General features: G+C 45.4%; 1 protein-coding gene across 9 annotated transcripts in view; it reads right to left on the bottom strand.

The window, feature by feature from the left end:
* LRCH3 (leucine rich repeats and calponin homology domain containing 3) overlaps positions 1-15,017 on the bottom strand; it is a 99,648-nt gene that overhangs the window by 15,103 nt on the left and 69,528 nt on the right. For 3 of the 9 annotated variants that reach the window (XM_028731919.2, XM_028731918.2, XM_028731921.2), the window contains exons 15-21: positions 12,519-12,572; positions 7,747-7,827; positions 5,443-5,491; positions 4,259-4,384; positions 2,792-2,910; positions 1,707-1,844; positions 430-507 (exon numbers count right to left, since the gene is read on the bottom strand). In XM_028731919.2, coding sequence (XP_028587752.2) covers positions 430-507; positions 1,707-1,844; positions 2,792-2,910; positions 4,259-4,384; positions 5,443-5,491; positions 7,747-7,827; positions 12,519-12,572 — 645 coding nt within the window. The remainder of the gene's footprint in view (positions 1-429; positions 508-1,706; positions 1,845-2,791; positions 2,911-4,258; positions 4,385-5,442; positions 5,492-7,746; positions 7,828-12,518; positions 12,573-15,017) is intronic. The other 6 variants (XM_077929626.1, XM_077929627.1, XM_028731920.2 and 3 more) reach the window with 3 other exon arrangements.

Here is a 15,017-nt window from a genome sequence, read left to right as displayed (position 1 = left end):
TGTTTGCCTCTGCCGTCCTTCTTCATAAACAGAAGCCAACAGCAGAACTAAATCTGATTTCTAGCGCAAGACCTCACATCTTACTCAATGCACTGAGCAAGACTGGGCAAGCCCTGATAAGGCACTAAGATGAACTGGAATAAACAGGAGTATGATTTCACTTCCTGATTTGCTACATTTTCATTAACACACTTTCCACTGAGCCTATTCTGAATGCAAGTCTGCATATAGGCATTATTGAAGGACAAAGGGTGCTTATTACTGGAGTGGCTTGATTGGCTGCAATATGGTAGGTTACATCTCTAGGCATTTATTTCCACTGTGGCCCCCAACCCCGTGCAGAAACTGGTGCTATGAAATGTCGGGCTCTCAATAATATAAAATGAGTACATGCAGTGCAAAATAAAGACAGAAGGTTTTCTCTTTTACCTGAGGCACGCCAATCTTTCGGCAAGCTTCCAGGAAATTTTCCACATTCCGTCTACACTTGGCCATGGTTAACTTAGGCTGCAGAAGAAAGGAGGACCATGTCATTCTTAACTCAGCAGTGCCTTACAGATAAACCAGAATGCCAAAGATATTTTTGTGCTAGGAGTCAATAGTGTGGGTCCCTAGAAATTTCAGTTAGGAAGAAAAATAGTACATATGAAAGCATGGCTGTTCCCACACATACTTCTCTGCCAGCTGTCCCTTAACCAGGCAGAGGGCCTTCTCAGTAGTGGCGCCTGCCCTGTGGAACGCCCTCCCATCAGATGTCAAGGAAATAAGAAACTATCTGACTTTTGGAAGACATCTGAAGGCAGCCCTGTTTAGGGAAGCTTTTAATCTTTGATGTTTTATTGTATTTTTAATATTTTGTTGGAAGCTGCCCAGAGTGGCTGGGGAAACCCAGCCATATGGGTGGGGTATAAATATTACTACTACTACTACTACTACTACTGCTGTCTCCAGGTGTGCACCTCTTGCTCACTGAGGTCCAAACTCCTCTCTTACTCTCACCCCACTATCCTGGTCAGCCAGAAATTCAGCTAAAGGAGCTTCCTATACATCCAGACAAATTAATTAAGATTTGCATGGAATATTTGCTGACACAAGATTCGGGGGTTCTTACAATGCAAAACTGCAGTGTTTGCCACAGTAGCCATAGGTGCTTGCAGCTCTTGTTGAATATTATTGACACAGAGATCAAGGGTTGTTTGTAGCAACATCAAATAGAAATTTGAAGAAATTAGTAGACTGAGATCTTTGGGGCTGGGATGGGGCATGTTTCCTTATCAGAAGTCAGGCTGACCTCTTCGAGGTGCAGGGTCTTCCCTGAAGCAGACAACTTCTCTCCAGAATATGCTGGGAATTTTGTGCAGCTAATTTCCTTCTGGCTCCTATGTATTTGTGGGAGGGGGTAAATTGATTTGTTTTTGTTCTATTTTGTATTCTCATTCTGCATTTTTCTGTTGTGAACCACCCTGGGGATCTTCAGAATGAAGGGTGGTATACAAAGTTAATAAAAAATAAAATAAATCAATAATAATAATTTTATCACCACTGCTCTGTTGTTCTGCTTTTGTCATTTTACACTATTGCTTATCTTTAGCAGTCATCTGCTGTTTCATTGCTTGAGGGCCTTTCAAGCCAGAAGACAGAATCAAATTGGAAAAACAGGTACGGATTCTATCAAGCAGCCACAGCGCTCTTAACGGGATACTTACAACAGCTGGCGACGGGACGTGAATACTAGGAACAGAACGAGGCCGCACATGATTGGCTAAATGGCAGAGCACCACGCCATCAGTCAGCGCTGCTCCAAGATCGCTGGGCAAAGACACTTTCAACCGTGATTCAATTTTCTGGAAAAAAAAGAGGGAAAAGTTCATTGCCGCCGCCACAACACATGCTACCCAGAGACCAACTTTAAATAGGTTGCAAGAAATCTGTAAAGTACAACCTACAGACATCATTAGATGAGGATATGGCTGTGTTCGGATTATCTCAGCAAAATAACCAGCAAACTTCATGCTCTGCAAGCAGCCACTTTGCTCCTTACTCTGCATGAGTGAGCAAACTATAGTTTCCAGTTACATTAGAACTGGGAAACTGTGGTTAACAGCTTCGGAACAAGCCAGGATAAGAAGCCATAGTTTGAAGCTGGTTTCGTGTCCTGGCTTCCTCCCAAGTTACGAACCACAGTTTCCCAGTTCTAATGTAACGGACAACCATAGTTAGCTGAAGACTCCCTGGCTTTTCTGCAAAACCGCTGCATACAGCAGTGCCATGGCTCATTCATACCTCAGCTTATTAAGCCAAGATGCAATTGTCCAAATCCAGCCAAGGGCAACATTCTGTACTCCCAAATGTTTTCTTCCTACAATTAAACTAAGTTGTCTGGGAACCTGATTTGCAACAAATCAGAAAGAAGTGTGCTGAGAAACTGGGAGTAGTTCTGCAGGAGTAGACATTTATAAAGCCTTCTCACATTACTTTTTAGTCATGAGACTAATTGCAAGAACAGTCTTGTGTACAAACACCACAACACAGGATGCAGCCCACAGTGCAGTAATGAAATGCAGCACATCTGCCAGATAAACAAGTTGTGACATGCAAGATTTTTTAAAATCCAGAATGCCACAGACATCTCTAGCATTCCTTAAGGATTCCATGCCGGCTACAGCTCATGGGAGTTAAAGTCCAACAATATCTGGTGGTCATTTGGTTGGCTACCCCTGGAACAGATTTGCCTTGAACTTATTTGGCAAGCCCATCTTTCCAAAGCAATGGAGAAAACTTTGCCACGTACTTTCCGCAGTTGCTCTATCAGCTCAACCTCTTCTTCCTGCAGCTTGGAACTGTGGTTTTCACTATGGTCTTCAGTGCTATTAGCAGGTGTCGATGCAGAAGGAGACAGTGGTGAAGTGACTAGAAAAGACAAGAAAATAATAAAGGACCATATGGAGTGTGTGGGAGCCATCCTTCAGCCACATAGGCCCCACTGCCCCCTCCACTTCACATTCCGAAGAGGGAAAGCCCAATCACAGGTTAATCGCTTCATCTGCTGCTTGTTAGAGCATACCCTTCGGCCTAGTTAATGAAGCAACTGCTCTGGGCAACACAACTTGGCTCCAATGTAGGGGAAGATCCACTGGTCAGTGGTAGAGCACATGTTCTACATAGAAAAGGTCCTAAGTTCAATCCCTTGTCCTGCAATCAGAACCAGTGAAGGTGGTGAAGGTCCTGTGTGAGTGTCTGGAGGTGGTTGGAGAATGGATGGCGGCTAACAGATTGAGGTTGAATCCTGACAAGACTGAAGTACTGTTTTTGGGGGACAGGGGGCGGGCGGGTGTGGGGGACTCCCTGGTCCTGAATGGGGTAACTGTGCCCCTGAAGGACCAGGTGCGCAGCCTGGGAGTCATTCTGGACTCACAGCTGTCCATGGAGGCACAGGTTAATTCTGTGTCCAGGGCGGCTGTCTACTAGCTCCATCTGGTACGCAGGATGAGACCCTACCTGCCCGCAGACTGTCTCGCAAGAGTGGTGCATGCTCTGGTTATCTCCCGCTTGCAATGCGCTCTACGTGGGGCTACCTTTGAAGGTGACCCGGAAACTGCAATTAATCCAGAATGCGGGAGCTAGATTGGTGACTGGGAGTGGCCGCCGGGACCACATAACACCGGTCCTGAGAGATCTGCATTGGCTCCCAGTACATTTACGAGCACAATTCAAAGTGTTGGTGCTGACCTTTAAAGCCCTAAACAGCCTCGGTCCAGTAGACCTGAAGGAGTGTCTCCACCCGCATCGTTCAGCCCGGACACTGAGGTCCAGCACCAAGGGCCTTCTGGCAGTTCCCTCACTGCGAGAAGCCAAGTTACAGGGAACCAGGCAGAGGGCCTTCTCGGTAGTGGCACCCGCCCTGTGGAATGCCCTCCCTTCAGATGTGAAGGAAATAAGCAGCTATCTTCTTTTTAAAAGGCATCTGAAGGCAGCCCTGTTTAGGGAAGTTTTTAATATTTAATGCTGTATTGATTTTAACACTTGATTGGAAGCCGCCCAGAGTGGCTGGGGAAACTCAGCCAGATGGGCGGGGTATAAATATGTTGATGATGATGATTCTGGGCTGAAACCCAGGAGAGCTGCTACCAGTCAGGGGAGGCAATACTGAACTAGATGGACCAACAGCCTGACTTGGTTTAAGTCAGCTCCCTATGTTCCAAGGGGCTAACGGAGACCACCAAGCCACACCATCAGAGGTCCAATTTGTGCAGCCTACCTTTGCTCACTTCATCCCTGGCAACATTCCGAAAAAGGAAGCTCTCAGGACGCTGGGGAGGATTTCTGTAGGAAGGAGGAGCAGCAGCAACAGCAGCTGGACCAGGATATGGAGCAGACAGGTGAACTGAATGTGGACATGCAAAAACATGCTGTCAGCTCAGCAGAACAAGAATTGGAAGGACACGTTTTTAAACTGACAAACTTATCGCTGAGTGTTATAAAGATGTGAGGGGAAGACCAGCCCATTCTAGATGTCTATGAACATTCCTCAGAACCCTCTGGAAAAAAAGTCTTCTCTATTTTATTACAGTTTCACAACCTGAGGAACGTCCAAAGGAGCCTCAGTCCAGAAAAACAAACCCAATGCAATGAAGCTCCCAGCCCTCCGAAAGTGACTGAAGCTCAGGCTACAATAGTCCTGCATTTATGAACCCATACAAAATGGTTTTCTCCCAGTACAATGGATTTTCACAGCTGAAGCATAATAGCCTGCTCATCTCCCGTTGTGGTCATATTTTGGTTTGGCCCAACATCACAGGCAAGATGTATCAGTGGGAGAAAGGCTCGTGTGCCACTACTTAACCATGACAATTGATTACGGAGTTTTCTGGACCTAGCTTCAATCGGAGACAAACTTTTTTATTGCCTTACTTTACTTGTGTGGAAGTGAGCTGTATCTCTCTGCTGAGTCAAAGAATTGAGAGAGAGCTAGTGCAGCATGGAGGTGAAACAAATGAGCTATGAATCAGGAAGGTACAGGGTCAAGTTTTGCTTCTGCCATAAACTCACTAGGTAGCTGTAGGGAAGGCACTGCTATCTCAGCACCCACCGACCCCCCAATCTAGGAAAGGAGAAGAATGGTGCTGGCCAATCCTACAAATCAAGGGTCATTACAATGTGCGTCAAGTCCTCTGAACACTCGAAAGTATGACAGTTATTACACCTATAAAACTACCTGGTGGAAAGGATTGCTTAAGGCACTTCTGTACTGGCTCACCTTGTTGTCCAAGTGCAACATCCACAACTGGCTTGCAGTGTTGGCACAGCCCTTGGTTGTGGTGCTACACTGGTCCACAGGTTATGGCCAAGAAGACCCCTGTCAGCTTAGCTTGCACGCTGATAACCTTTTCAGCATCTCAGTGATGCATCTGTTTCCCCCTTTGCTTTCTCCCCCAAGTTTACCTGTTTGAGCTGTGGGTGAATTTGGCGAGATGGTGGATCTGTCATCACTCTGTGGATAAAGGAGAAAGATGAAGCAGTCGAACGCAGCAGAAATAAGCTTTGTACACATCTAGGATATCATTCTAGGGGTAGGAAGATGGAGCATAAGATGGGGGGGGGGGTTACATGCCATAAAAAGGATCTCTTAGAAAATTAGCATAACACTTCTGAGACTATAATAATGAAGAATAGTACAGCCAGGATTAAATGTATTTGGGACAAGAGCCACAAAAAAGAAGGCTGCTACTAAGCTAGCCAATGGGGGGGGGGGGGGATAAAACTGATTGTATGTAAAGAAAAGATCTTTAATCAAAGGCAAATTAGTACGAAGTGAATATTCAACTGCATAAGTATCTCCGGTTCTTAGACATATTTTGCCATTTTTACGAGGACTCTTTATTATCACTCATTACAATTTCCAGCATGTATGTACAAGATAATCAGACTAATCAAGCGAAGTGGACTTGTTAAGGAATGCAAGCACAAAAGGGTGACTTTTCAGTTCACGTTAAGGAGACAGCAGAACTTCATTTTATACATCAGGGAAGCACCACACAGCAAGTGTACTGGCCCATCTACCAATATTCCGCTATTCCTCTTTGTTCTGCTATTGGAGGGAGGCACAGTGGGCTCCAAACTCGAAACCAGGTTTTAGAAGAGTTGCATGAGTGGAAGCGAGTGACCCACAATCACCATCTTGTGTGAAGTGTCACCAAGAAGAAGCAAGTTACAGAGAACAGCTCACAAGCCTATTTGAGGGTCTCACTCTGGTACCTGAAGGATGTCAGCAAGAGCAGCAATAAGAATTTAACAACACCAGGCCAGAGGAAGTCAAATGATATCCCTGACCTCTCCAATGGCTTCTAGGTCAGGCCTGCTTGTTTGGGCAAACGGAAGACAGGCTGCCTTCACCTATGTCTCTGCCCTTTCTCCAGCTTGACAGATAACCAGGTCTTCTATAATAATAGAGTATGTTCGTTTTTTGTTTTTTCTTTTGTCAGAAATGATTCGAATGAAATATTAAGCAAGCACAGGACCTGATCATTTTCACAATGAAAAATCGTACTGGCCTCTGCAAAAAGAAGTCTGCAAAGCACCAAAAACATCTGCCTTTATCTGCTGCTGAAGATTCTGCAAACAAGAAACGTTTTACAGGCTAATTTCAGCTTCTACTGCAGACAGGTTAGACATCATGTCATGTCAGAATAAAACTGCTTTTCTCTGACAACTCGTTTACTTGGCAATCCTATTCTGGCTCATTCATATGGCAAACCAGAAAATTGCCCCAGGAGTGGTTCTTAGTGGTACAGATGGCATTTAATATGCAGAAACCAAAATTCTGTGGTCTTTGCAATGACTTAGGGCAACCAAAATGATTCAGGGGCTGGAGCGTCTTCCTTATGAGGAAAAGCTAAACCATGTGTGGGTTTTTTAGTTAAGAGGGGGAAAAGACAAATAAGGGGAAATATGACGGAAGGTTGCATGCAATTATGGAGAAAGTGGAAAGAGCCCCCCCCCCCTCTTTCAGAATACTTGAACTCAAGAGTCACCCAGTGATGGGTAGCAGATTCGGGACAGACTGGAGAAAGAACGTCCTCACACAACAGAGAGTTATCATATGGAATTTGCTGCCGCCAGATGTGATGATGGCCCCCTATTAAGACAGCCTTGAAATGGGACTAAACACATTCATGGAGGAGGGTCTGCGATAGCTAAACGGACCCCTCATATTTCTGAACTACTGAGGGAAGAACAGCAGAGGTCTTTCTTTTGTGTCCTCTTGCTTTGGGCCTCACAGAAGAAACTGGCTGGCAACTGTTGGGGAAGCTCAGTCGGTAGAGCATGAGACGTTTAATCTCAGGGATGTGGGTTCGAGCCCTGCCTTGGGTGAAAAATTCCTGCATTGAAGGGGGTTGGACTACATGACCCGTGTGGTCCCTTCCAACTTTGTGATTAGATGGACCTTCTCAGTCTGATCCAGCAAGGCTGATCTTACATTTTTAGTTTATTGTATTTTGCTTGACCTCCCCCAGCTTAACTCGTCCAGACATGGTGCACAAGGACCACCAACTCTCTGCAGAGTCATCTATTAAGCAAGGGTGGTTCTTGGCTCCATTAGATGGACATGAAAACTCTCCCTCAGGCTCTGCTTTAAATCAGCTCATGACAGGACAGGCCGAGAGTAGGGATCAACGCTGCCCTCAGTATCAGGTAAGCAGGAAACGTAAATCCAGCCAAGACAGTCACACGCTGCATGCTCTTCACCTGGTTGAGTGTCCCCGGCCTCCTTTTAATGGTGTTGGTATTACTGTCAATCTCAAACACTAAGATAGGCTCAAAACCATTCTGTCAGGGAGGGCAGAGAAGAGAGAAGGGGGAGAAGAAAGGGAGGAAGACAGAGAATCACCTGAAGAAGGCAGAAGGTGCAAAGCAGAAGAATCCAACAGACTACCCTTGACAACAGTCTCAGAACGGCCTATCAACATATGGAGCTGCCTTACTCAGAGTGAGGCTGCTGATCCATCTAAGTCCAGCAACGGCTGTCCTTGCTGGCAGCAGCCCTCCAAGGTCCCAAGCGGAGGTCTCTTTCAGGCTTGCTCCTCTAAATAGAGATAGTCAAGGACTGAACATGGAACCAGCTTGCAAGGCATGTGCTATACCACCGAGCTATGGCCTCTTCTCTTTACCTGAACCTAACGCTCCAGTCTTTCTTGAAGCAATTCCTGTTAAATTTCCCCATCAAGTCTGTTCTTAAGTGGAATAAACAACTGGCAAACTATGCACTCTCTTCGCCGTGTGTGTCAAGATGTTGCTCACTATAGAGTTCAAGGTGGTAGCCCTGCCAGTGCCGAGGTTGTGATTATCACTGCACTGCAGGGGTTGGGAAAATTTCCTCCTATTATCAGCATCCATACTGCATGTTGTGGTGATGTTACCACCTTTGGGGGGTGCAGGGAACATTGGCAAAGGGCAGCCCCCATACAGGGAACTCTCCTGGGCTTAGCCACTGACTTATTTCCCCCTTGCTAGCTCTTACTGAGCAAGCAGCATTTATGGGGATTGCTTGAAGATTTGGTCCTTAAGGCTCAATTAGAAAACTCTTGGGAATGTAACAAACTAGGAACAACAGCATCATGTAAAATAACTCATTATAGTAAAAAAATAAAATAAATGCTGTCCACGAGAGTAAAGGATGCCAGAAATTATGCACAACAAAAACCAACCACACTTGTTTGTATTCCAAGACCACCCAGGGCTGCATTGGGTTGTATCTGACACTGGCATGCAAAATTAGAATTATCTCATGCCAAGGAGTTTGAAGTAAAAGATGAAAGAGGACAAGCAAACATAGGGACCAGAAGTGCAGAGAAACACAGGAGAAAGGTAACAGATGATAATAATAATAATTCCCTGCCCACCTGGCTAGGTTTCCCCAGCCACTCTGCTTACTGCAGACGAAGCATCCATGTGAGAAGGTACATGGCGGTTGGTTGCTACGGTGAGCTTTAAAGGCAACTGGCGCAGTGCTGATCCCTAACAAGTGTCACTGTACAGATTTTATATCCTTAGTGAATTTTTCAAACATGATGGGTGAGGATTATTTAGGAAAAAACCTCTTTCTCCAAATCCATGAAAGCCTTCCTTTTCTGTGGGGCCCATGACTTGACAAAGATTTCTTCCATCATTCCCCCACCCCACCTGAAACGAAGCCTAAGTATGTATAACTGGTGAAATTTAGAGTACTAAATCCCTGGGTCCTGTCGTTTGTTATTGTGTAAAGTGTCATGCATGCTTGGCCCAGGGGCAGCCAACATGGTGCTCTCCAGATGCTACGGGACTAGAACTCATCATCGCTGGCCACAGACGATGCTGCCTGGGCCTGATGGGAGTTCAGGTCCACATTCTGGAGGGCACCATGTTGGTTATCATGTTGCAACAATAAGTTGGAAAATGGGTGGTATTCTGCCAAAGGCCACTCCTCAGCAGAACCATCTGCCACCAGCTGTCCTATGAGAAGGATTCCAGAAGAGAGAGGGAGGCAGAGAGGTGAGGACCACCTCAGAGCCTTACTCACTATTGTCATTTCATCACCAAGTGCTTGGTGAGGACTATCCTGAATTATTATTATTATTTTGTATGTTGATATTGTTCACTGTAGTTTAAAAAATGCATTTCAGTTTCCCCTAAGACACCTAGGAGGGATTTACATCCTGAAAGTTAGGATATCAGTAACAGTAAATAAATACAAAGAGAAGTTAATGCTGGCTATGTTAGGATTTCAAGTATCATTAAACTTATTTCCAAAGCCGTCCAGTGACTTTGAGGGGGTGGAGCTCATGAATTTAAGCCTTCATCAACACAGCAAATATTATTACTACTGAGTAATGGATAGCTGAGCAATTACTACCCAGCTTGGATAGCTCAGCTGGTTAGAGCGTGGTGCTGATAATGCCAAGGCTGCAAGTTCGATCCCTGTTTGGGACAGCTGCATATTCCTGCATCGCAGGGAGTTGGACTAAATGATTCTCAGGGCCCCTTCCAACTCTACAGTTCTGTGATTCTATGTTGTTTCCCAGACGCCCTTTTCAAGAGACTCAAGGTGATCTACAAATAATATAAAATATGAGAAATCTAATCAGGGGAATAAGCGGCCTACTTGTTCCTCTGAAAGCGAGTTGTGTCCACCTCCTGCACCTTGTTTGCGGGAGGCTCCTAACCCGTCAGCTTGCACTGAGATGGAAGGGCCTTGGCAGCGCTGCGTCGTGTCCGCCCTAGCCATGCCTGCAGACAGCCATGCCTGCTGTGCTCTGGAGCTAGTCCGGAGCCCGACTGCAGTGCCCCTCCCAAACCTACCTCCATTGCTCTCGCCTTCAACACATGCATTTGAAGGGAAAACATGCAAACTGTTAGTGTTGAATACACACTGATGGTGGCAGCACCCTGCTTTCCAGAAATTGGGGGTGGCGAGCACTTAATCACACCTGGAAGCATACAGTGGGGCAGGAGGCTGCAAGTCCACTTTTGTGCAAGCAACAAAAGTGTAAAAGGGCGAGGGTAATTTCATACTGCCTGTTTGTCAGACCTATTTCCATGCATTTTCCCTATACTGGAGTTAACATCATTGTTCAGAGAAAGAAAAAAAGCAGTCTTGGCTGAACAGGCACTATGATGTAATAAGGGAAGTGCTGAACAAAAGGCCTTCGTTAGAATTCTACACAATATTCTATTATGTTGTGGGAGAAACTGCCGCCATGTAAGCAAGTGCAATTCAAGAGAGTCAGAAATAGACGCATAAACCATATGATGGAAATGGCTGGAATTGGCCAAATCCCATTCATCGCAGCAGTGATTTGTCAAAAAGAATTAAAATCGGATCGTGCCCTAAATCGACAAACAGGGAAGTATGCATGCCTGAGATAACAAGCTCACTCCAAGTCCTTGGACAGGGCAAGAATGAAATCTAGACCAAGCAAGTCAATTACCCATCCACATCAATCCCACTTTCCGGGTGTTTATGGAAATTAGAACGAGAGGGACAGAAACAGTTTACATCCACAACTATAAGAATGCCTGGAAACAGGGACACAAAACAACAACTTGTGTGCCACGTTTGCTACCAACTCGCTAGCTTGGTTACTACTGAACAACAATTTTCAAGAGACAGAGGTTTCTCTAGTCAGAAAAGGTCAAATGCTCAGTTTTCCTATTTCTAATCACCAGTTGTCCTTACATGAACTGAGGAACAAGACAAGTAAAGGGACTGGGCTGCAGAACTGTCTCTGCTCCAACACGAATTACTCCCACCATTTTAAAGGTTTAATTTGGCATCAACGTTAACCATAGTAAACAATAAGCAGAGTTCTCTCTCAACCACACTTTTGAACCCATTTTCTGGCCTCTGCCTTCCCTGTACTCTCATGTCACAAATAGGAAAATGCCTGAATGTAATGTCCAGGATGGGAGGGGTGTCCGGGGGTGTGTGTGTCCCTGCTTCACACCTAGGTGAAGTTTCAGTGCTCTTCAGCCAGCAACATGGCTGCACATATGAAACCTCAAGCACTGAACTGAAGAGAATATAAATGAGCAAATAAACTGGAGGCATGCAAATCATGCAAAGGCAGGCAGAGCGAAGCAGGCCAGGAAAGAACATGAAAATGGATTTCAATCGCTATTTTTAAGATACCAACAGAGGAAGGAAATAGCATAAAACATGGAAATGGTGTTACATGAAATGCTGACAACTTTTTTAAAAAAATAGACAATTCATACTTGAGAGATGTAAAAGTACCTCCACTGATTTAAACAGAGGGGCAAAAACAAAGCGTTTAGTCATGGTTAACTAAACATACTCAAATGGATCACCAGCAGCCATTCAGAGGGCCATGCTCCAGACAACTACGAAAGTAGTTCTTCAGGGGAAATCATGGATGAGTATCTGTGATGTATGATTTAGGCCACAGGGATCCTGCAGCTGGATAGACAAGGCTGGGTGATATCATGCCTCTTCGAAATCTATGATTCCATGTTAGGATACTGAACTGGCTCAGCAAGGAAATGGAAATGCAAAATTTAGATACCATCTCTCGACATTAACACCTGGTACTTATAGGAACACTTCTGGGCCTTGTAATTGAATGTGTTATCTATATAGCTGATGTGTGGATGACTCCATGAGTAGGCCAGGCAGGAACCTAAGAACCGGCTTAGGTGATTTCACCCCCTAAAGCTTATTCACACCTTTAATGTTTCCACAAATTGCACCAACCACTTATCTTATGAGTTCCAGGGACTAAATCAGAACAGGAAGTTCAGGAACACATAGCTGTGAACATCAGCTGCAATTCGTTCCAAGGCAGAAGGAAGGAGGGTAAAGTAGCAATTTATACCAAAATTGCTATTATAATTAAAAGACAGCCATGTTTTATGCTATTTAGGAGGAGTACTAAACTGCCTAATCTCAGCAAACCATAGTAAACATGCTAACTAGGATCTAGGAGGCTGACACATAAACAGGCCATTGCGTGCAGGATTCTTACCACCAGCAAGGCACTATCATCAGTGTGCTGAGACCTTCTGGACGGGAAGGGACACTGGGGATGCGGGAGAGATGGCAACATCAGAAACATGAGACCACCACAAAATATGCAGACAAACACAGACATCTGGAATTGACAGGGTTCTTAATGCAGAAGGCACATGGAGGTAATCAGTAAAGTATAACTGAAACAATGGGGAGAGGGGAAAGAAACCTATTAGTCTCTTAATGATCTCAGCATTAAAAACATCTGCAACTGATTCAGGAGCTATTTTGCTTCCAGCTGCCGAGTCCAAGAAAGAACGAGATTTGGTATGCGAATCTTTCCAGTGGAGAACGCTGCAATATTAAGGAAAGAACACACACAGCCTGGGAGGAACTGAAACAAAGATCAAATAAAAAGAACAGAACTATTTGGATGCAGTCCAGAGTCACAGAACGCAGACTACTGGAAAACACTTTCCTATGTATTTGTGGTCTATTGTGTTGTGTCTTATGACAGGCTGATCATGAAGTAAAAACTATTTTCCGTTAGCAAAACAAGAAAATTGGCCCTGGTGGTGTATAAAACCTTCTTGTGGGGAAAGACAGATGCCAATGTGAGGGAGGCTGAGAACCAACCAAAATTCTGTTCCAAGGCACCAATATCAGCCTTGAGAGCTGGCTACCCTACAAGCATGAAGTTCAGCTCTTGCCAACCTGGCGCCTTCCAGATGTTTTGAACTATAACTCCCATGGCTGGCTGGATCAGGCCACTGGCTCACCCAATCCAGCATCCTGTTCTCACAATGACTTGCCAGATGTCCAAATGGGAAGCCCACAAGCAAGCCCTGTGCGTCACAGCAGCCCTCTCCCCACTCACTTGGGAGTCCCAGCAACCGGCCATCAGAGGCAGACTGCCTCCAACGGTAGAGGAAGAACACAACCATCATGCCTAGCAGTCACGGATAGCTGTATTCTTCATGAATTTGCCTATTCCTCTTTTAAAGCCAAGTTGGTGGCCATCACTACTTTTTATGGGAGTGAATGCCATAGATTTAACTACCATATTTTTCGCCCTATAGGACGCACCGTCCCGTAAGGTGCACCTAGTTATTTTGGGGGGAAATAAAGGGGGGGAAATTTATTTTCCCCCCCAGGCGCGGGGTTGGGGCGGGGGAAGCCTGAGCTTCCCCCGGCCCCAGCCCCCAGAACAGACAACTCTCCGCAAGCCGTGGGAGCCCAGCACCGGGCTCCCGTGCCTTGCAGAGAGCTGCGCGGAGCCTGGAGAGCGAGAGGGGTCAGTGCGCACCGACCCCTCTCGCTCTCCAGGCTTCAGCGAAAGCCTGCATTAGCCCCATAGGATGCACACACATTTCCCCTTCATTTTTGGAGGGGGGAAAGTGCGTCCTATAGGCAGTGGCGTAGCGTGGGGGGTGCAGGGGGGGCCGGCCGCAACATCTGGGGGTTAGGGTTAGGGGGCACAAATCCACGGGTTAGGGGGCGCAAATCCGCGTGTTAGGGGGCGCAAATTACTTGCCTTGCCCCGGGTGCTGACAACCCACGCTACGCCACTGCCTATAGGGCGAAAAATACGGTATACACCAGGTCCTTTGTCTTTCCTGAATCTTTCCTTTGTCTTTCCTTTGTCTGTCCTGAATCTTCCAACATTCAGTCTACAAATTCTAGTGTTATGAGAAAGAGGGGGAAACCTTTCTCTTTTCACTTTCTCGTCACCAGGTATAATTTTAAACACCTTTCCCATGTTTTCCCCTTGCTCTAGACTAAAATGCCCAGCCAGATGGGCAGGGTATAAATAATAAATTTATTATTATTATTATTATTATTATTATTATTAATTATAAATATTGTGACCCCCCCCATCCCCTTCATTATTTTGGTTTCCCTTTTCTAAATCTTTTCCAGATTTACAATATCTTTTTAAGATGAGGTGATGGGAGCTGTAATCCAAAACATATGGAGGGTGCCCAGCGAGCGAAGACTGGTGCAATTGCTAAAACTCAGCGAACAGAGCATGCCGTGAAGCCAACCTGTGCTCTGACGCAAGTGCACTTGCAGAGAAGAAGCAAGTGTGCAAAAGCAGAGCTTGACTGTTCAGTTAAGCAATGCAAAAAGCCTTGGATCTGGTGGCCAACCCACCAGTTCAATGACAACTTGGAAGTTCAGGCTGGATTTAGTTCTTGATTGATGGTGACATGGCTGAAGGACCAGCAGTTCCAAAAGTGCTTTTTAATATTCTCAATATATTATCTGCTCTCACGTCAGCTCTACTGTTTCAAGAAAGATATTGGAACAGATATAAAAAGGTCTATTTACATACATTTGCCACATTTACAGGACACAGACTACATGGACAAATTCACAGTCCAATCAACGTCAAAACAGGGGTGGGGGTGGGGAGAAGGCAAACCCAAGAGACATCTCTCTGCTGCGGCACAGTAGTGATCTTTAAACTCTATGCTTACACTTCATTCCTGAACAGATTTAAGTCAGATCCAGT

The sequence above is a fragment of the Podarcis muralis genome, chromosome 6 (genome assembly GCF_964188315.1).
Source record: "Podarcis muralis chromosome 6, rPodMur119.hap1.1, whole genome shotgun sequence".
Classification (NCBI taxonomy): Eukaryota; Metazoa; Chordata; class Lepidosauria; order Squamata; family Lacertidae; genus Podarcis; species Podarcis muralis.
This window is presented reverse-complemented; position numbering and strand designations above follow the sequence as displayed.